General features: G+C 39.0%; 1 protein-coding gene across 2 annotated transcripts in view; it reads right to left on the bottom strand.

Annotated features, from left to right (window-relative positions):
* LOC128863604 (putative neural-cadherin 2) overlaps window positions 1-21,936 on the bottom strand; it is a 133,505-nt gene that overhangs the window by 23,912 nt on the left and 87,657 nt on the right. For both annotated transcript variants that reach the window (XM_054102838.1, XM_054102839.1), the window contains exons 8-10: window positions 19,351-21,667; window positions 16,574-16,744; window positions 12,261-12,502 (exon numbers count right to left, since the gene is read on the bottom strand). In XM_054102838.1, the coding sequence (XP_053958813.1) occupies window positions 12,261-12,502; window positions 16,574-16,744; window positions 19,351-21,667 (2,730 nt within the window). The remainder of the gene's footprint in view (window positions 1-12,260; window positions 12,503-16,573; window positions 16,745-19,350; window positions 21,668-21,936) is intronic.

Raw genomic sequence — 21,936 nt, 5'->3', positions numbered from 1 at the left:
TGGATTTTTGCGAAAAGTGTTCAGGTACACAATTTAAAAATCTTTTAGGCTATAAAAGTAATTGTACCCGAAAATGTAGATTTTGCTACATGGCTCTGATATTTTCATCCAGAGTTGAAACACAGCGCCCCCAAAGTGGCTGATGCCGTCTACAATCAGACTGCTATAAAATGACTTGACTTGATTCAAAACCTCATCGAGGAGATCAATACTCGTATAATGCAGATATTTTTCACATGCAACATATACTTGCAAGACCTTAACGATTTTCCAGATTTTGCAAAAAAGACCTAGTCGAAAAGGTTAGCAAAATTTGTATTCTATGCTCAAGCAATTTGGTAGCCACTTTGTGGTTTAACTAGCTATTATTATCAAGTTAAATTATTAGGCAAGAAAGAACGCAGATAGCACAGATAAAACATGGAAAACGACGAAATAAATGGCATACAATTCTTGGAGGTGAAAGACGCTTTTCAGAGTTATTTACCAAAATGTTCGCTTTGACTGAATCAAGACCTTGCAAATCAGACCTTGATAAAAATGAAATTATCATTTCAACTCATCATCATCGATAAAGTAACCACCACTTAAAGCTAATATTGTATTAACTAACCATGCACTGATAAAACGGCACTCAATCTGTTCAAATGTAAGGTGGCTAGCATGGCAACTAATGACAAAAGAACAAAGGAACTCTTTTGCCTCATGACCCTAACATTATTCTATGCCGCAATTGCTTCATCAATGCCAAATTAATTTTATCATATCATCTATCATTTCATCCCATTGTTGCACGCGCATCATTCTTGACCTGAAGGCGACTTTGTTTCAGATTGCAGTGGCGTGGACGGATTCATGTCACTTGATGGCATTTGTTGGCGCTGCCTTCATTGTTTGTCTCTCTATTGTGCGGGATTTTTTGTGTCACCACTTAAGATAAGTTTGGCAATTTTTTCTGGTTTCTTTCGCATTTCATTTTATCTCACGCTTTCGTTTGTCTTGCAGATTTTTCGTTGCAGACAGCAACGAACAAGGTAATAAACAGCAAACAGTTAGCCATTAAAAATTTATATTGACCAATTTTAAGTGAATTTTTTTTCGCTTGCTTTTAATTTACGCATAAACTTACAAATATACAAACATTTTTACTCAAATTTGGCTGATTGTTTATCTTAATTTAAGAGCAATTTTCACTTAATTCAACTTGACAAAGTATACAGCTTGCGCCATCTAATTTTTGCATGACTTCGTTAGTCAATGTTGGGCAAATAAATTTTATTTAACGCCCTTCTTGGTGGCTAATAAAGCCCATCTCGATGGAGTTGAGCGGTGTGCGCCGTGGCGTTGTGGTGGAGCTGGGAATTTTGCGGTGAGGCAATTAAAAATACCACTGAGTGTAATTAGCTTAAAACTTTGTAGAATTATTACTACGGGCAGCGGCGCAAGCATGCGGTTGGCACAGGTTATGGTAAAGTTGATGGGCGCAGCGGGATGAGGAGAAGAGTAGTGGCCGATCAATCGCATTGATAAAGCCGCAAATTCAATTAACTGGTGAAATATTAAACAATAAATAAAAAATGATTTGTTGACTTTTACGAAAGTTAGATTGTTGAATATGAGAATTTCAAGAATATTCAGCTAATTAAAATATTTGTTTAGACAACTCTAATGAGGAACCTTATTATGCTTTTATTGGCGCAATATAAAATTTCATTTGCTTAGATGGTAATTGGCATCATTTTAGCAGGAAAGGTTAAACACTTTTTTATTTTTTTGATTACATAAAATAATTGTACACTTTTCATAGAAATTATTTTGAAAACAAGGAATAAAAGTTATATTAAGCGAAATTAAGCGAAAGTTCTGAGCATTTTCTGGTAGATGTTTTTATTGAGCCACATATCACGAAGTATTTTTCGCATCAGATCAGTTCACCCTTTTTATTTGGGTTTGGCCGAACTCCTCCTCCTATCTGTGATGTGCGTCTTGATGTTTTGCACAAATGGAAGCACCGCCTTCGAACGGCAGATGCTTTTTGTCTTAGGCACTTTTTCAGGACAGAAATGCATTTGGTGGTTTGCCATTGCCCTCCAAGGTGCGAATGCGTTTAGAGAAACATTTTTTTATTATTTTCTCCGGATTCCAAACCCACGCAATGACGAATGGTAGTTTCACAGCAGACAATTCAGCTAAAGCGGCCGCCTCTTACAGGTCATATTGTAAGGAAATTTTGAAATTTTTTAATAGCTTTTCGTTTAGTAAAGTTAGTTGTGTGTTAGCTTCTTTCATAGTGAAGTTAAAAATTTGCAATTTCGATACAAGTTTCCCCACCCTTATGGCCAAAAGTAAAAAGTCGGGTAGGCGCCCAGAAAAACTTTTGCTGTTCGTTGGCCGAAAAAACTCTAAAATGTTAGATCAAAGTTCAAATGAGGTAGTTCAAGTGATTCTATAGGCCAATCTCCTAAAAAGTTGATAAAATCAGTAAAATTTTCGAGCCTGCTCGGCATGTGCAGAATTATTTTATTGGATTACCTCAGAAACTCTCGCTAGTTTCATACGCAAAAAATTTCACGTGAAAAGACATTGAATGATTTGATTTACATACTACTGTTATACTTGGATCCCTTGGCATCTACTCTTTGTAGAAAATCAATATTTGAGAGTAAGAATTCTGATGTGTTTAAAATGGATATTCGAACATAATTTAAACGTTTTCAGCGCATGGCAACCCAAGGTATGACTGAATAAAATACGTTTAATTTCCTATTCTAATTTTCATTTTCTTCAATCTGATACTATCAAATACCTAGGCATTGATTTGAATAAACGGCTTATGTGGAAAATGCAAATATTTGCCAAAAGGAAAGTTCTAGTATTAATATTTCGAAGTATGTATGTAGGATAAAATGCACCCCTGCACGGCAACCCTAACACGACGAACAAACATCAAACTGAACGGACGCCACAGATGTTAGAATACAATAGACATTGGAGAACGGAGTGGTGAACAGTGAGGTACATGTGAGCGATTCAATAGTGGACGTATTAAATGAACTATGTAATAGATTTACTTTTAATATAACTAATAACTTTGGAAATAATTGCTAAATAATAAAGAATTCCTACATGTATTGTACTGTTATACTGTTAAATGGTAAAAACCCTTTTAGTGGACAACAAACTTATCCTTTACAAATCTGTGCTCAAACCAGTCTGGACTTATGGAATCCAACTGTGCACCTGGGCACAACTGGAGAAGGTATCAAATTTAAATAAATGTAGAAATTCTGCAGCGTTTCCAGTCTAAGGATGCGTAGAGTACCCTGGTAAATGCTCTATGACAAAAGGGCGCATTTAATGGGACTTAAAAATCATTTTCATAAAAGAGGAAATACAATATTCAATGAGCAAATACTGAATCACCATCGCTTAGATCCAATGATCTGTCCTCTATTCCCATGTGACCATTGCATGTCCTTTTAAGATTGCAAAGAAAACCACGGATCTAGCCCATCGAAGAGCTACCTGTAGAATGTTAAATTTGTTTACCAGAAAGGATGGTTGGTTGGTTGGTTAATTAAAGTGGTGATTCTTCCAGAATCCAACTAGCGCTTCCGAACCATTTTGTTGCCACATCCTCGTTACCAACTTGTTTAACGGTTATTTACAGCAAGACTATATCCAGTCCGTGCGGTTTGAGAACCTTATTAGGTTGTTGACGTCTAAGTCAGACAGTTGTTCGAGATTCTCGAACAGCGGTCGGCCCAGGGTTAACATTCTGTCCTTCCATAGGGCAGGGCATTCACAGAGGAAATGGAAGATTGTCTCATTTTTCTCCGGTTGTTTGCAACTGTGACAATATGTGTTGAAAGGGTTGCCGATTTTGACTGATTGTTCCCCGACAGACCAGAAGCCAGTTTCCATAACGTTCTGCTAATTTTGCATTTCGTCTGGTCTCTCCAGTTCCCTCCTACCAGATCATCTGCTTTTTCGTTACCTTCAATATTCCGATGACCCGGGACCCTGATTAAGGTAACATTATGGTTTTCACTCAAGGTGGAAAGGTCATTCCTACTTTGTTCCACCACCATAGAGTTTGTAGTAGCTGAATCCAGTGCCTAGATTGCAGCTATGCTGTCCGAAAGAAAGCGATATTGCCCTTAGTAGCCTACAAGCTTCTTCAATTGCCAGTACTTCCGCCTGGAAGGCACTGCAGGCATTGGGGAGATGCACAAATTGTTCACTTTTAAGTCTGTGAGAATATATACCGGCTCCAATACCGCAGCCCATTTTACTGCCATTCGTATAGACTATAGCGTCGAAATTGTTTAGAGATAATCCCTAATTCCATTCTTCCTTAGATGAAAAGAGAGAAAAATTCCTATTGAATGTTATCATCGGGACGATGTAGTCAGTTCTCACCGAGATTAACTGATTTTGTCGCAATAATAGACTAGCATGACCATCAATTTTTTCTCTCCAGCGACCCGCTTCATTTAACCTAAAGGCACTCATTGTTGCCGTCTTCTTAATATGTAGGTCTATTGGAATAACGTGTGTCAGTGCATCGAGAGCCTCTCACCGACCGTTATTACACAGGCTGATATTTATATTCTGCCGAGTAATATGGTATTGTACTCTCTCCCTAGAGCTTTCCACCAAACTACCGAACCATACGATAAAATGGGTCGTATAACCGTCTTATGCAACCATAATGTATGCTTCTTTCAAGCATGCGTTTACAGGCATATAAAGCAATTTCTGCCTTCCTTACCCGTTCCTCAACATTTAATTTCCAGCTTAGTTTGGAGTCCAGAATTACCCCTAAGTACTTTGCGCTGGGTGATAGTGAGAGAGTTTTCCCGTTAATATTTGGTAGGGTAAAAATTGGTACCTTATGTCTGGTGGTGAAAAGCATAAGTTCTGTGTTACGCGGGTTTAACCCTAGGCCACAGCCTATGGCCCATGAGTTAAGCTCGCCTAACGCCCTTTGGATGATCCCACTGATCTCATTAGGATACAGTCTTGACGTCATTAACACCGCATCATCAGCGTACGCCACCGCTGAAAGATTTTTGTGCGCAAATTGTTGTTGATTCTAGTAATATGCACGTCGAAGTTGAGGCACGCTTTGGTAGCGTCAATAGACTCATAGAAACCGAAGAATCTGAGCGTCATGCGAGCGCTTACTGTCCAGGAATTTATAAACTAATCACAAAACTGCTTGGAGCTAAGTTCCTAGATTTCTCAGTTTCAAGGAAAGAATTTTCTGTACTCCTAAACTCTATCTGTTAGTTTAGTTAGACTTAAGTTGTAATTTAATTCCGCATATAATTCCCTTTCCTTTAGTTTTAATAGTTAGTGTGAAATCATGTTTTCCAAACATCGTAAAATTAATAAATAAATAAACTATTTGCATAAAATAATTACGCCTATTTAAATTCCATCGAAAATACTAGAACGTTGAAAATTGTTTACCTTACCTAATAATATAGGCAACTCTGTAATCAATAGCGTCAATGTACCCGGAGGCAGCTGAAAATTTCTAAAACAAAAAAAACAAAAAAATGGCTTTCACCATAAAAAGTTTCATAAAAGCCGTTATCCTATTAATAAATGAAAGCGGCGGTAAGCAGCTTATTAGTAGCCACCACAGTCCATATATAATAAATAGCGACATGGCAGGACCCCATGGCGTATGCGGTGGCCAAATGGTCATAAAAGCGCTCCCCATATTTGACCACTGGCTGCACGCATATACGCATATTTATATGCATTAGATTTTAATTGGTTTTTTTTAACTATTATATGAAAAATGCATGCGAACTAGTTTTATCGAAATAGTACATGGTGCGCTAATTAAAATTTGCTAAGGGAATCATTGAAGGACGTCAACAATGTGTAATATTCTTTGTTTTTTTTTATTAGGTTTCAATATTTTTCTATTATCTTACTAAATGATACTTTAGGTTAGAGTGTGCGGTGCTTAACAATAAGCTTCACATTTTAGGATTTTCTTCTTAAGTAACAACCTGATTTATTTGGTAGCGTCACGAAAAGGAGGAGAAGTAAGAGAATAGTACAACAATGATAGATCGGATTTTTATGATGGAAAATATAAGGCATGCCAAGTCTTCGAAAGGTGCTGTTGCCATCTGGTATTAGGTTTGTTTGCTTACTAAACCATCACAGTACCTACAATATGTCTAAAAAATTCTTTCGAAGGTTCAAGAAAATTATGAGAAAATTTGTTGTAGATAGGGCTTTGAAAAGTTCGGGTCAACCTAAATATCCCATTTTTTCATATTTCGCCTGATTTTTCAGAAAAAAAAATTTACAAGGTGATTAATTTTGCCCCACCTACTGTCAAACTTCCATAACTCGGACTTCTAAAACTAGATTTTTCTATAACTCAAACTAAATCGGTTGAGAATAGGTTTTAGAAAGGAATATCGACTCAATTTTAGTCCCATAACTTAAACTTTTCTACCCCGAATTTCTCTATAACTTGAATTTTGGCACATGCTTCTCTAAGTAGATGAACTTATGGGAAATCCCAAATTATGTGCTTCCTTAGTTTTTCAGTGTATTCGGAAAAGTACTTACGTATTTGAAAAGCGTGATGTTTCTTCTTTGTATAACGTTTGACCATCAGTTTAATGGCAAGTTTTTCTACAAACCGCGGAATTATTAGGCCTTATCGCAAAGGATTCGGATTTGAGCGGAATGGATAGTGATGATGAAGGTAGAGTGGAGGGAATCATTTATGTTTGCAAAGGAATGACACTACCATGGAGGATCCCTGTAAGGCTTTAAGCAAATTAGCGTCTCTTTTTAATAAAAACTTCGAAAGGGATTAGGATTTTTGTCAATAATTTCTTATTATTTTAATGCATTCTAACTTATGTTTGCAGTTAAAAAAAGAGGTTGTCTGCAAAGTCGGTTTACTGACGATAGCTTAACGTGACAACGTCATAAGAAAATACTGATGTAATGGTTGCATTTTTCAAAAGAAAATCTTAATTTTATTTGTTTGATAGATATTTTGTATGGATATAGTGAAGGCGGTAAATGGAATCGCATCAAATGGAATTGATCAAGTTACATTTACACAAACGTGAAAAATGACGAAACATTTATCAAATTCATGAAAGATATGTTCAATTTCGATGGTGCATCAGACGTTAATATTATTATTATTATTAGAAGGCCATTACGCACTGCGACCAGAGCTGATCTATTGTGAAAGGCCTATTTTGTAACCCTAGAATTTTAGGCTTTTTAAAAATTTTAGCACAATTTTGGGTTTGTTGTTCCAAAGATTGCATGGAGATACTACGATACCACCAAGGCGATTAAGTCTCTGTCTGCCCAACGCAGGACATTCACAAATCACATGTTCTGAGCTTTCTATGTCCATTTTGCAAAAGGGGCAGACATTGATGTCAGATAGACCAACATTATTTAGATGATACCTCAGGCTGCAGTGACCTATAAGATATCCTATTAAAAGACGCAGATTTACTCTGTTTAGTGAGAGAAGTTTGTCAGATATTCCTTTGTTGGGACTTAGGAGTAGTTTGGCTTGACGCTGACTGGCACAGTTTACCCAGTGTGCAGCTAATTTTCTTTCTTCCCATTTCCTAAGGAATTCATTAATGTGGCCTTTTGTCAGTCCACAGAAAGGCTCAGGACCAGTAAGTTGCATATTTGCTCCTTGTTTTGCAAGGTCATCAGCCATTTCTTTTCACTCATGTCCTTCATGTCCCGGAATCCAGACTAGTGTTACTATGTTGGGGTTTCCTAACGTGTTGAGAAGGTTTAGGCAATCGTTTACCAATTTAGAGGTGATAGTTGTTGATAGAAGGGCTTTTAGAGCCGCTTGGCTATCTGAAAGTATGTAGATGTGAGAACTTCTCATTTTCCTGCTAAGGCATTCTCTCACACATATTTCAATGGCATGTATTTCTGCCTGGAATATTGTTGGGTAGAGTCCCATCGGAATCGATTTTTAGAATTTAGGCCCATTGATTCCTGCCCCTGTTCTACCATTTTCCAATTTGGACCCATCAGCAAACCATAGCCGGGAGCCAGGTTTGAAAGTGATAGAGTTAGTTCTCCAGTCTGTTCGTTCATTAATTATAGCTTGGAAGTTCCTGAAGAGTATTGGTTTGGGTGATAGTATATCATCTCTATGAAGAATGAGACTATGTAGGAAGTCTTCCAAGATCTTTAAATGTCCTTTCATATCCCCACTTTTAAGTTCAGATATACCTTTTAATCTTAAGGCACTCGAGCGAGCTTCCCTTTCAATTAGAATTGGAAGCTGTGGTATGTTCAGGAGCACACCCCATGTATTCGTGGGGCATGTTTTCATATCCCCTGTAATACCAACACATATCAGGCGATGCAGTTTGTTTAATTCGTTTGCTGCCTTTCTTTGCTTGACCGTGGGCCACCATGCTAAGGATGCATAAGTGACTATGGGTTTCACAACTGTGGTGAATGTCCAGAAGGTCATTCTAGGGTTCAGTCCCCATGTCTTACCAAAAAGCCTTGTACAAGCAAAGAATGCCCTTGGGGCTTTTGAAGTAACTCTCTCAATATGGGAATTCCACGTAAGCGTTTTGTCAAGACTAACGCCAAGATAGTTCGCTTCTGTCGAGAGTTGAAGTGTTGTTCCATTAAGGGTCGGACATTTGAGATTTATGATCCTTCTCCTAGTAATCGATACAAGTATTGTTTTGGATGGGTTAATGGAGAGCCCTTTTTCCGTGCACCATTTGTTTATTATTGTAAGGGCTTGCTGCATGCGATCCGAAATGGTTTCCTCATGCCAGCCTAATACATAAACTACTAGGACATCAGCGTAACCCTGAGTGTGAAATCCTAGGTTATTCAGTTTGTGGAGAAGTTCATCTATGACTAGAGTCCACAAAAGAGGAGAAAGTACGCCACCTTGAGGGCAACCTCTTGTGGCTTTAATAGATTTGATTGTTCCTCCTAGTTCGGTGCTGATCGTCCTAGATTTCAATTAATTTCATAAGTCAACAACACTAAGAGGCACCATCATCGATTTGACTTTTTCAAGATACATTACCCTCGAAACACTCCCTTTCATTTCCTACTTTTCCTATCATCGTCTATTCTCAACAGAGAAATGGTTCATTACCAAGCACACAGGAAGAAGGCATATGCAAATACAAATATCTGAATTTATATATTATACAAATGCGCATATACATACATATATATGCTCTCTCAAGTAGGAGAGAGCCAGATGTCGATCATTGCCGAACGCGGGGGCCGATTGTGCCTCTTTGTCGTTCGTTCCGCGTTCTCGCTTGCAGTTCAAGCAAGGTAACGACGCACTCTTTGATGCGTGCAGCCGGCTACATCGAATTATAAGACGTTATCGCCTCAAAAAAGTAATATTATTCTATAGTTCGATGTGTCTATAAGTCAAATATTTTCACTGGATTATAGTGATTCGAGGTGAAGAAGTTTGACTGCATTTGTAATTTTTGCAAATGGCGTCGTACTTCAATCATATTTCACACTTGTAAACTACAGTTTGTGCAGTTTGTAACACTTATGAAGCTGCAATATACAAACAGACATACAAGTAACGGTCAAAGTAAAGATTTCCATCACTCAGAGTGAGGAGTTTGAATATTGCAGTTTCATTTTTTGGTATATAGTAAAAAAGTGATTCAAAAACCAAATTGGATTATTAATTTTGCGCTACTTTGTATATACATATATGAATAGATCCTGCTCAAATTTTGCAAGCGTGAATGAAATGTTTTTATTTTACAAGGAATTGAGTTATGCCATTCAAACCAAAAACTCGACCTTTTTGTTCAAAATTCTACTAAATTTAAAATGTTTGCCTTCGTCTAAGAATGAGATACAGCCCGCGATAAACGTACATCAAATTTTTAACCACTTGTGATACATTTATTTTTTTTAGTATTCATTTAGTTCTAATTTTTTTTAATTTTAACCAGTTTTGACAAAGATGTTATTTCTTAAGTGAATGTTAAAGCTAATTTTTTATTTTTATATTATTTGTTTTAAGCTAATCCAGTTTTGATAAAATTATTATTTTTTTAATGTTCATTTAATTTCAATTTAATTTTTTTATTTTAATCAATTTTGATACAATTTTTTATTTTTTTTTGTTCTGATATTCACTTAATTTTTAATTGTGTTAATTTTAACCAGTTGTGATGAAATTATATATTTTTTTTTAGTGCTCACTTTTTTTTTGTGTCGGGACACACTAGCAAGTACAGCACTGAGACAACATTAAGTCCGTTGTATTGTACGCGGATTCCCTTTTTAGTTTCCTTTGCATCTACCTGACCACCAAAGAAATCTGAGCAGATCCTTTGATGCCAAGGAGCCACTTAGCACTTTAGTGCTAAAGACCTCAAGCCTGGTTCGAGCGAAGACCGGGAAGTTGCACAAAAAGTGTTCCGCCGTCTTATCCTTCTCTCCACGTTTTGGGCAGAGTGCACTATCTGAGACGCCCAATTATTCCATGTGCTTCGCTCATAGAAAATGGCCCGTCATCAGTCCAACCAGCTGCCTACAGTCCCTTCTCCTTAATGACAGTAGGATGTGCAACAGTCGGGAGGACATGACAGGTAATATCAGTTTTGTCCATCTGCAGCCTCTCTCAACCAGCCAGGCTCGCTTGTGGGTTAAGGGTTAAAGTAATTTGTTTGCTAACCGTGGTTTTGATGGCTGCAGAAGGGAATGGCAGATATACTCACTAAATTTTTATTTTATTGTATATTTTATTTGTTTTAATTTTAAACAGTTTTGATAAAATTCCGCTTTTTTATTGTTTTTTATATTACTTAAAAAAAAGTAAAAAACTGTATAGTTTCGTTCTTTATCAGAATTTCGTTCGTTTTTTATTTCTATCCTTTGTTACCTTCCTACCTTAATTTTCTGTCTCATGGTTTCACAATGAATGGTTTTCTTGCTAATTGTTTAAAGGTTACATAAGACCTTGAGACGGTTGAACTTCAAACCATTTTCAATCATTCAACGGGTACATTGAACTACAAGTTAACACAACCGATCGAATATTTTCGACGTAAGGCGACACTATTTCGTTGTACTTTTGTGGTGTACGGCGATACGAAATCGAAATTATGGTAGTCGAGTCACCAGTTGGAAAGAGCAATTAATGATGGCGCTTATTTAGCAATTGCTAAGGCTATTTAATAGTTCTATTCATCAGATTGAAGTGGATCACCCGGTATTTGTCTATAAAAAAAAACCTCATACTTCAATTCAAATATAATTTATATTGACAGTAGGCAATGCTTCGTCAAGCAAAACCGTCTCCAGGTTCTTCGAAAACCTGCCTTGCCTTGATAATATCTGGTCTAGTAAATTCAGGTTAAAGATTCGGAAGTATCTAAAGTTTCGTCTCTTAAAGTCATGTGCCAGTTATACTCTTCACTCAGGTCAAGCAATAAAAAGCAGGTTCCACCACTGGCTGTGTGGAGAACCATGGAATTGGTATAAGTTCTCAGTCATAGAATATCCACAGAAAATTATGCCGCGTACGACGTAATTGAGTTAATAGTAAAGTGTTTTCAAATAACAGGTGTTACAGGTGAATGGATTGCGCTATCGAGAGATAGCGATTTTTTTATGGCTGGAATTGGTTGGTATTGATCTGGACAACGCTTATTTTCAACAAGACGGCGATACGTATCACACACATTTAACACCTTGTGATTTTTTTCTTTGGGGCCACGTGAAAGAGAAGGTCTAGACAACAGCCCAGGGCCGATTCAAGACCTCAAAGATGGAATTCGTGAGGCTATCGAGGACATAGGGCAGCCACTTTGCAATTCGGTTATGGAAAATTTCATGAAAAGGATATTGTCCTGTAATCGTGGTCGTGGTGGTCATCCGATCATTTATATTAAAAAATAGAGCATTTTTTGAATATCAAAATAACACCTCTTATTGGAAAACCCTTTAGTAAGCAGGGACCAGGCTGCAAGCTCTGACTCACTCATTGCAAGCTCAAATAGACGTAGAAAGTGAGAATAGGAATCATATATTATAATTTCTTATATCACTTATAATTTTACTATCTGAATTTAAAATAAAACTTCTATTTTTACTTCAATTGTATTTCATGTATTTGTAGATAGTTAATAATGAATAGCTAAATATTACCCATCTTAAGGAATTGCTTGCATGTGCATGCATACATTTCTACTCACCCAATATGATGATGAGGCACACAAAGATGGCACCCAGCGCTCCCATACTCAGCTTAAGGCGTTGACTTTCTTGCACCAATTCACAGTTCTCACCCCAATAGCCTTCTGGACATATACAGCGATAGCGAAGGCGTGGCTCGAGGTTAATGCAAGTCGCTCCATTGAGGCAGGGCAAATCGAGACATTCGTTGCGATCGACGCATCCTTTCGTATCGGCGGACATAATGCGACCCTCGCTACAACTAAGTGGGGAAAAGAAAAGAAGTGATATGAAATTGTATATGAAAGTATTTCTTGATTTATTACATATCAGTTATGAAGGGAAATAAGATGTACAGGGTGTCCGGTGACAGAGTTGGGAATTAAAAGCTCAACTTAAAAAACTTATTATTAATGATAAAAGTTAATTTCAATAACTAAATGGTCTTGCAGCAGTGACGCCTAGATGTAACTAGTGAATAATTTCTAGACGGTACATCTTTTATTTACATCATTTTTGATAACTGTGAAGTTGACAGATGTATAATTTAGTGGGCGGCCGCCGTAGCTGAATGGGTTGGTGCGTGATTACCATTCGGAATTCACAGAGAGGTCGCTGGTTCGAATCTCGGTGAAAGCAACATTAATAAAAACATTTTTCTAATAGCGGTCGCCCCTTGGCAGGCAATGGCAAACCTCCGAGTGTATTTCTGCTATGAAAAAGATCCTCATAAAAATATCTGCCGTTCGGAGTCGGCTTGAAACTGTAGGTCCCTCCATTTGTGGAACAACATCAAGACGCACACCACAAATAGGAGGAGGAGCTCGGCCAAACACCTAACAGAAGTGTACATGCAAATTATTTATTTTTTTATAATTTAGTGGAATAGAACAACGGATTAAAATTATTGAAACTTATTATGAAAATCATTCAATCATTCAAATGAGTCGAAAATTTAAAGTTTGGTGACAAAATTTCAAGAAACTGCTTCTTCTGAGAATAGAAAATGGACTGGCAGCCCAACAACTGGACGTTCTATTGATAATATTGTCACTGCGCGCAAAGTATTGCTGAATTAGGCATTCATGAATCGGCTGTTTGGCGGATTTTGCTTCTTTAAGTACTCATGGTGGGCAACTATTTGAAGTAGTTTTTGACATATAATTCTTAAGAGCCGTATTTTGAACAAAAATAGTAGAAGCAGAAAGAATCTAAATTTTTTCCTGTTTTATTTTACTAATGTAGGCAAAAAGTAAGGTGAATTTATTTTTCAAACTTGGTGGGATTAAAATTTCGTTCTAGTTATATTTTTCATGAGTTGGCAGCACTGTTAATAACATCTGGGCCAACTTTCATGTGAATGTCATTATCGGTAATATATTTACGCGTGTGTTTACCAAACGACCAAGAGTGCATTTTTCGATTTTTACAATGTCTGATTTGATTGAGCAGAGAAGTTGCATCAAATTTTGTTTGCGGAATGAAATTTCGGCTGCGGAAACGTTTAGCATGTTGCAGAAGGCATTTGGTGATTCGACCATGTCGCAGAAAAATGTTTATAAGTGGCACAAAGACTTCAAAGAGGGTCGAGAACGTGTTGATGACTTGGAGCGCTCCGGACGACCATCGACGTCAACAGATGACCAACACGTCAATAAAGTGAAGGAGTTAGTGCTCAAAAGTCGTCGGTTGACTGTTAAAGACCTTACTGATATGACCGGAATATGAGAAGGATCTGTGAAAACCATTTTGAAAGACCATTTGGGCCTACGAAAAGTCAAATCTCGTTTGGTACCGAAAACTCTCAATTTCTTGGAAAAAAGTCATCGCGTTGATGTGTGTGAAACAGTGCTCTCAGACGATCAGGACAAGCTCAAATGCATCATTACGGGAGATGAGACTTGGATTTATGCTTACGACCCTGAAACAACCGACCAATCAAGCGAATATCGTGCTAAGGGCGAGGCCAGACCGAAAAGAGCACGTCAAAGTCGTTCACAAATAAAGGTCATGATGACAGTTTTTTTCGATTTTCGTGGTGTGGTGCACTATGAATTCCTTCCACCTGGCCAAACTGTTAAGAAGGAATATTATTTGAGCGTGATGTGTCGTTTACGTGAAGCAATTCGTCTAAAAAGACCAGAATTATGGGCCAACAACTCTTGGTTTTTGCATCACGATAATGCACCGTCTCACACTGCACTCGTTCTTCGTGACCATTTCGCCAAAAATTCCTCGCATATCGTTCCGCAACCACCGTATTCGCCTGATTTGGCTCCGTGTGACTTCTGGTTATTTCCCAAAACTCAAGAGACCACTCCGGGGAACGCGTTTCGAGTCGATTGAGGAGATAAAAGCTGAATCGAAGAAGGTGCTGATGGCTATACCGGAAATGTACTATTTGGAATGTTTCGGGGATTAGAAAAATCGTTGGCATAAGTGTATTTCATCGAGAGGAGATTATTTTGAAAAAAGATGATAGGGGTAATATGAGGAGACCTAGGTGGCCAGACTATGTTACCGAAACGGCTTATCAGTTTGTTGGGGAACAAATCATGCAGTGTTGTCATGGTCTCTCTGTTCGTATGCGTGGTGGCGCCATCTTGCTGAAACCATGTATATGTACTGAGGTAGGGATGTTCTCTCATTCTTGGTAGAAAATAATATGTAGTTCAGCATACCGCGATAAGAGACACCATCAGCAGAAATTGCTTGTTGATGAGCACAAATAGCCGTAATTTTGCTTATTTACTTTTCCATTTAAATGAAAATGCGCTTCTTCACTCCGTACGAAATTGCTCCAACATTGTCTTGTAATCGTTGGATTAAACGCTTGCACGATTTTAGTTTTGAAGGTGGGAAGTCTAAGGCAATCGTTTTTGGAAGTCCTAGAATAGTTGCTCTCTGACTCCGTAAGGACTAACGAGGATTATCGTGTACATTTATAGCGACGAGTTCAATATTTTAATTTGCACTCGATGTTCGGCTAGACCCCGGTAGTGAGCTGTTTGCCATTGCATTTTTTGTCCGAAATCTTCGCACCTATCAAGGAATCAAATCTTCACTTGGTGCATAACATAAATTCCAAATATTGCAAAGGGAACGAAATCTACGATTAGCAGATGCACACGAGACATTGGCCTTTAAAATACGTTTCGATTGCGAACGCACGTTGCTCACCCGTTTACTAGGACATCTGAACTAAATAACCCGCGAAGTTCATTCGGAGCCCTTCTTGCTCATACGCTTAGCGTTTAGGGAGAAGCTTTTATGTATAACCTAATTCTGCCACCGACCATCCTGCGTATAAGAAAACTATTTTGGAATTTTTTTTTGCTCATTTCTAAACCTATCAAAATAAGAAAAAATTAAGATATAAGGAAAAAAATCTTCAAATTAATACAAAAGTTATTCACGTGAGAATAGAAATACTCCTTTTTGCATTCCCTTTACTTGAGTAAAGTTTAACAAGTGGCCAACACAGAGCTGATATTTATGATATCATTAGTTGCTTTTCCTGGTAACAAATTATTTGGGGTAGTAAATTTTAATAAAAAAACTACATTTTAATAAAAAAATTGCAGGTGCAGTAAGGATAAAATAGTAGGTATCAAATTTGAAACATATATAAATTATATTTTTCAAAAGGTGTGGAAGTAAATTTGATGTCAGCAAATTATTATTGCTGATAATAAAAATTGATTGAACTGAACAGAAAAAATACAACAGAGTAGAAATAAAAATAAAATTCATCAGTATTCCTCTGTAGTAGCAGAAAGTGCAAGAAGACAATAAACAAGGATGAAATAATGAGTGCTGACAGCTTTCTCTCTCAATAGACTTTATTTTATGCCACAGAAAAACAAAAATTGTACATTTGACCAATCAAAAAAAATCAACAGTAAACGAGTGTTGAATACAAGCGCATGAATTCTTCACTTTTTTTACACAATACCTAGATTTGTATCGCTCGAAAACAGGCCCCGCAATTCAAGTATCATACTTATAGAATTTTTGGAATTGTATATTCGTTTTCGCATTTTCTGCATCATTAGCGACTGATTTATGCAATTTGACGTGCAACGAACGTTTGCCTACCCTGGGAGTTGGCAACGTAAACTGAGCATCCGAAAATGTTTCGGTTGGCAAGTATTTGCAAAACCAATAAAGTGAAGTGAGTACCAGTACAACATTAACAACAAAAACAACTAAAGCACAAACATACATAAACATGGTTCAAATGGTTCAATCTACCTGGTATACTAGTATGTATGTCAGTAGGAATTTATGCTCATGAATAAATTTATATGCTAAGTAGCTTGTTAATACTTACGTGCATTCATACTCATTCCACAGGTCCACACAATCAAATGGATCCGGACAGATTACATTCGAACATGGTCGATTTGATGGACAATTACGCTCCAGATTACGCGCCATTGTCGCCTGACCCCACTGTGTACCATTCATTGAAGGTGGCAGCGGCAAGTGTTTGCCATCCAGTCTATCAAAACCAGCAAGAAGAATAATAGCAAAGTGTAGTGGTAAGTAAAAGAGAATTTTAAATTCGTTTCGCAAATGCAGTGAGACAGGAAAATTCATTTCGTGCATACATATGTCTATTAGGGTGCGTCAATCTACATACAAAAAAAAACGAAATCACCAGAACTATAAAATTTATTATATTTTAAGAGCTTAGCCAAAATATTTCGAAAAAATATTAAGTTTCAGTTGAACTGCACCGATTTGAAAGTATTTCCAAAAATTGAGTTTCGTATAAATTAAATTAGTTTCTAAACATATTTATTGCAAAAGTCACCCTAGCTGATAGAATAGTTTAAGCTTATGCAGGCCTCACAAAAATTTTGAAAATTACACCAACAGAATCAAAATTGGAACGCGTGTAGATTAATTTTTCAAGAAACAAAAAGAATGCGAAAAAAATTTTCCAATGAGAGCTCTGAATGAATTTTCCAACGACATCTCCCACGTAAAGCATGGTCTTCGCACTTTTCCAACTTTACCTACTTTTGCTGTTTCTAAAAAAAACAAAAAAAAAATTCATTCCTCTACCCTAAAACCTTATCCTTTCCATCCAAACTCTCGCACAATAGTCAGTGCATTGTGGCTGCTAAAACAAGCAAACACAAAGAAAAACGCACAGCTACACAGTGGCGTCAGCATGAGGTAGCGGGCAATCGCGGTAATAGCGCAGACACACGAAATTTAGCTAAGTCCTCAACCAACTGTGCGATCTTTCTGCCATAAAAATGTAAAACACAGATGGCGCTCCAAGCAGTAAGAAGGCGTTGGTCCTAAGCAACGACAGGTGGGCATTCCCACTACTTAGGACTGATAGCGGTAGGCTGTCAGTAAACAAAATAGATTAACGAAACCAAAGCAAGACCGAGTCTTGTCGAGGCCCTATGCTCTCGAGAGGAGTGAAAAAGGATAAAAAAAATGAGTGAAGTTTAAATCGGTCCGGATTTAACTAAGCCCTTAAATTTTTTTCTCAAACCTATTTTTTGAGCACTCGAAAATTCTCGGAACTCTTCCTTGCAAATAATTTTTTCGCACTAATCTCAAGATTGGGCCATAGGGTTACAAAAATATGAGTGGGATAATATTAATAATTGTGACCCCCAGGTTCACTGGCTATCTTTACTAATGGCCCTACAATAAATAATAGGATTGAAAGTGGTTTCCGCTCAGAAGTACTGCAGCTAAACCTAACACTACGTCTATCTGATTGCTGAAACTGCTGCAGCATCTTTCAAGCTGAGTTAATCACTATAAAAGAGGCTGCGTTGTATGCCAGAGAGCCGTTCGTCGCAGCACAACCGATCAACCCATCTACATACAACAGGCGGTCAGTCTGCCAAATATCTCTGCAGTGCCAAAGCACTTCCACCAAAGTGACGACCAAATGTACAACTATTCTAAATGAGCTGGCTAAGCGGTGTACCACGAACTTTGTCTGGGTTTCCGAACACAGAGATATTCTTGGAAAATCCATAGCAGATGAGCCGGCTAGGCGGGGAATAGATTTTAAATTGGTAAATTCTGCTCAACATGCGGGCATCCATTTATCCTCAAGCGAGCACTCGATCAGGTCGATCTACATCACGCAATCCAACAGTAAATGGAGCACGAAGTTCACTTGTCAGGTAAAGAGACAAGACTGGCCTAGAAGGAATAAACATAGAAATTGCTCACTCATCTATCTAGACCGGCCTGCTATTAGTTTTATTGGTACAGTGATTGATATCATCGGAAAGGTATGTGGTTTCCCCTTAAAAGACTTCTGTTGCAGCTGCAGAAAAGAGGAGGTGGTAGAGAGCATTGAGCACTACCTCTACCACTATACTGCTTTTGCCAGAATATGATATCGCTGCCTAAACTCTTACTTCTTTGGATCCCTGGACGACTTGGAATCGGCAGTCATCCACAATATTTTACCGTTTATCCAAAAGAGGAAGTGGCTTCATCAAATTAGGAATTAGAGGGGGAACTTAAGTCCAAACTAGTGATTTTTTAATGAGCCACCCAGACTCGCATAACTGGACGACCATTGCACCCCTATGAAGAGGGCCAATCACCGAATTTAACGGAGCCTAACCTATCTAGCAAAAGTAAAAGTCAAAATCCACATAAAAATATCTTCGTATTTTGATTCCGTTGATAAAATTTTTAGATATTTTTATGCATACTTTTTTGCTTAAACTCTTCTATTATATTTTCTGAGATTGGAGGCACTTTCAAATCTATCCAGTTCACTTTAAAATTAATCCTTCCAAAGTAGATATTTCCTGCAGAGGCTTTAAAATTTGCACTATAAGTTTTATAGTTCCGACTGCAACTCATTTTGGTGAGACACCCTAGTATATTTGCATGCCAGTAAGATTAATAGGAAAATAATCACTCTAAGTGTAACTGCGAAATTTCCGTTAGTTCCCTAGGCTTTTACCCAACATTCCAATGTAGATGCACATTTCAACTGCATCACAATACAATTGTGCCGTTCACATGCAGGTAACACTCCTTTATAATCTCTACCAATGCACTAATAATCTTCTTACGAAATTTAATTATCATCATAAACACACTCACCTGATATCATCCAGACAGCTCCTTTGAAAATCCGATTGTACTTCAAAGGTTTTTACGCCCGTATACTCCGCTTTGCCGCCCGCATATACGCCCTCTTGCTTATCGATAGAGAGCCACTGATGCCCGGCAAAATTGTATGTTTCATTGTAGCGCCGACCCTCGCCACCATCCAACTCCAACATAGCTGCTGAACCATAACGATTCACACGCACCACATGCCATTGTCCATCATTGACTGCTATGTCATTCAGTTGCAGTCGCTTTTCTTCGGTGCGCAGCGAATTTAAATTAAACCGCAACTGTAAGTGGCCACGGCTGAGTTCGAGTATCGCGTATTCACGTTGATGTTGATCGCTAACACGAAACAGTTCCCCCTGTTGCTCGCGTGTACGAAACCTTAACTGTAGTTGCGTGCTAAAGCGATCCGGCTCAAAGCTGAGTGCGAACTTAACATAACTTTGCGGCTTAAATGTGGTAGGTATGGTGGGTAGATTGCAGGTGGGTCCCGTCCAGCCGGGTCGGCAATAGCATTTGGCTTGTACTAGGCTCGCAACGCAATTACCCTGCTCCCAGCAACGTGCTGTGTGCTCGGTTTTTAAGCAGACTTCGTCTGTTTGCGGACAGGAGGGATAGCTATTGCGCGCCAATGCTGGAAATGCTAGATCGTAGTGTTCCGAGTTGTGTATGAGATTGCGTATGCAGCCATCGAAGCCCTTAGACGTGAAGGCATACTGCCAGTGATAGAGCGTTTGATCGAAGTGTTGCCGATACAGACCGCCTAACTGTAGTGGTACATTCAAATTCAGCGTCTCACTAAAAGGTGGTATTAGACCACGCGCTTGGCAGGAGTTGTCATCGAATTCGGGTGCCGAGCCATCTTCCAGCTCAAACACTTCTGCGCTGCGACAAAAATCAATCACCATGCGCACATTCTCGCTATCCCAGAACACATCCAGCCGATGCCAAATGCCATCGTCAAGCGTTTTTTTCGTTTTCACACGCAACTCCAAAGAGCCAGAGCCGAAGTCGATGAGCAGACGTGGATAACCCTGCTCCAGCTCGATTGCAATGAAATCGCGCAGCAGCTGTTCGTCCGGTTTGGGTGGAACTATAGGTCCGTTGTAGAGTATAAGTCCATCCGCTTCGCTGGTAATAAATTCAAGACTAAGGTGCGATTGCTCGCACATTTGCAGCGCAGGATACCACGCCCAACCGTTGCCGCGAAAACTGCGTGTTGTCTGCTGACAGCGTGGTCCATTGTAACCCACAGGGCACGCGACACACTTTGGCCCACTGCGCGTATCCACACAACGCCCGCCATTGTAGCAGTGATGCGTGCGACATGTCTCCTCTCGGCTGAAGGTGCGCGCTTTGCAAACACACTCGGCGTTTGTGTTAAGTCGCACGCCCACCACCGCCGTTTTATTCACACTCACCGTATACGGCGTGCGATTGTGTATCTCAACATGATTGGTGCACGAGCCCTCACAGTGCTTACGCTCTTGCAAGCATTCATCAATACCCACCATAGTAATGTTAATACCCACTTCCTTTTCGATCTCGTCGCGATGCATCAGCACCACACCATTCAGACGCACTGCCTTAAAGTAGGGCTGCTGTGTGGGAGAGCGCGCAGAAAAGTGTACGTCCGTCAACAAGGGCTGCTCCGATTTTAATTGCACGCTAAATACATCAACGTAGTCACGATCCGTGTACAGTAGCTCCGCCAATTTTTCGCGAAACCTTTCAAGCTTGGAGCGTTGCAGTTTGTGCTGTGTGTAGTCCCATACGCGCACAAAGTCCTCATCACTGATGCCCGCCAGGCGCATTGAGCCCGCCTGCTGCACCGCTTCGTGAGTGATGTCGCGCACCACGACAGTCATGTTCGCCGGCACATCCACCTGACCCTGCTCCCGATCGTAGACCTTAAAGCGCAATTGATAGCGACCACGACGCGTGCCCGCACGCATCATAACGATGCCCGTGTCTGTATCCAATTTGAAACGCTGATGCTCTTGCGCCTCCCAATAGTATTTCTTGTCCGGCACATCCCAATCGTCCAAGTCGTGCACGTACACTCGCCCTATTTGCGTGTCATGCGATTGTCCTTGGTAATTGTAGACAACAACATCCTTACTGCCCGGCAGCATTTTATTATCATTCACGTCGCCTATAATGACTGTCAGAGTGCTGGTGCCTGTCATGGGCGGTGTGCCGTTGTCCTTAATTTCGATTGGTATGAGGTAGGACTTTTGTTGTTCCCGGTCGAAGGGACGCAGTGAAGAGACAATGGCTATGCCATTACCACTGTCACCGCCTGCGGATGGAATGTGTGTATACGAAATTGTTTTGTTTACACGATGACAGAAGAGCAAAGGGTCGAAGAGTTTGGTGGGCAATATGGCACGTGTTGGTATTTTGGTAGGTTATAAGAAGGCCGTCCATGGTTAATTTGGTTGATTGTAAAGCACATTTAAGTGGATTTCCGTTGAGTTTCGCATTTGTTTTGTTTTTAATGGATGGTTTGTTAATATGACGCGTAAGCCGTTGTTAACGATGTTTTTGTTTTTGTTGGATTGGGTTGCG

The sequence above is a fragment of the Anastrepha ludens genome, chromosome 5 (assembly GCF_028408465.1).
Source record: "Anastrepha ludens isolate Willacy chromosome 5, idAnaLude1.1, whole genome shotgun sequence".
Taxonomy (NCBI): Eukaryota; Metazoa; Arthropoda; class Insecta; order Diptera; family Tephritidae; genus Anastrepha; species Anastrepha ludens.
Note: the sequence above shows the minus strand (reverse complement) of the source record. Positions and strands in the feature narration are given on the sequence as shown.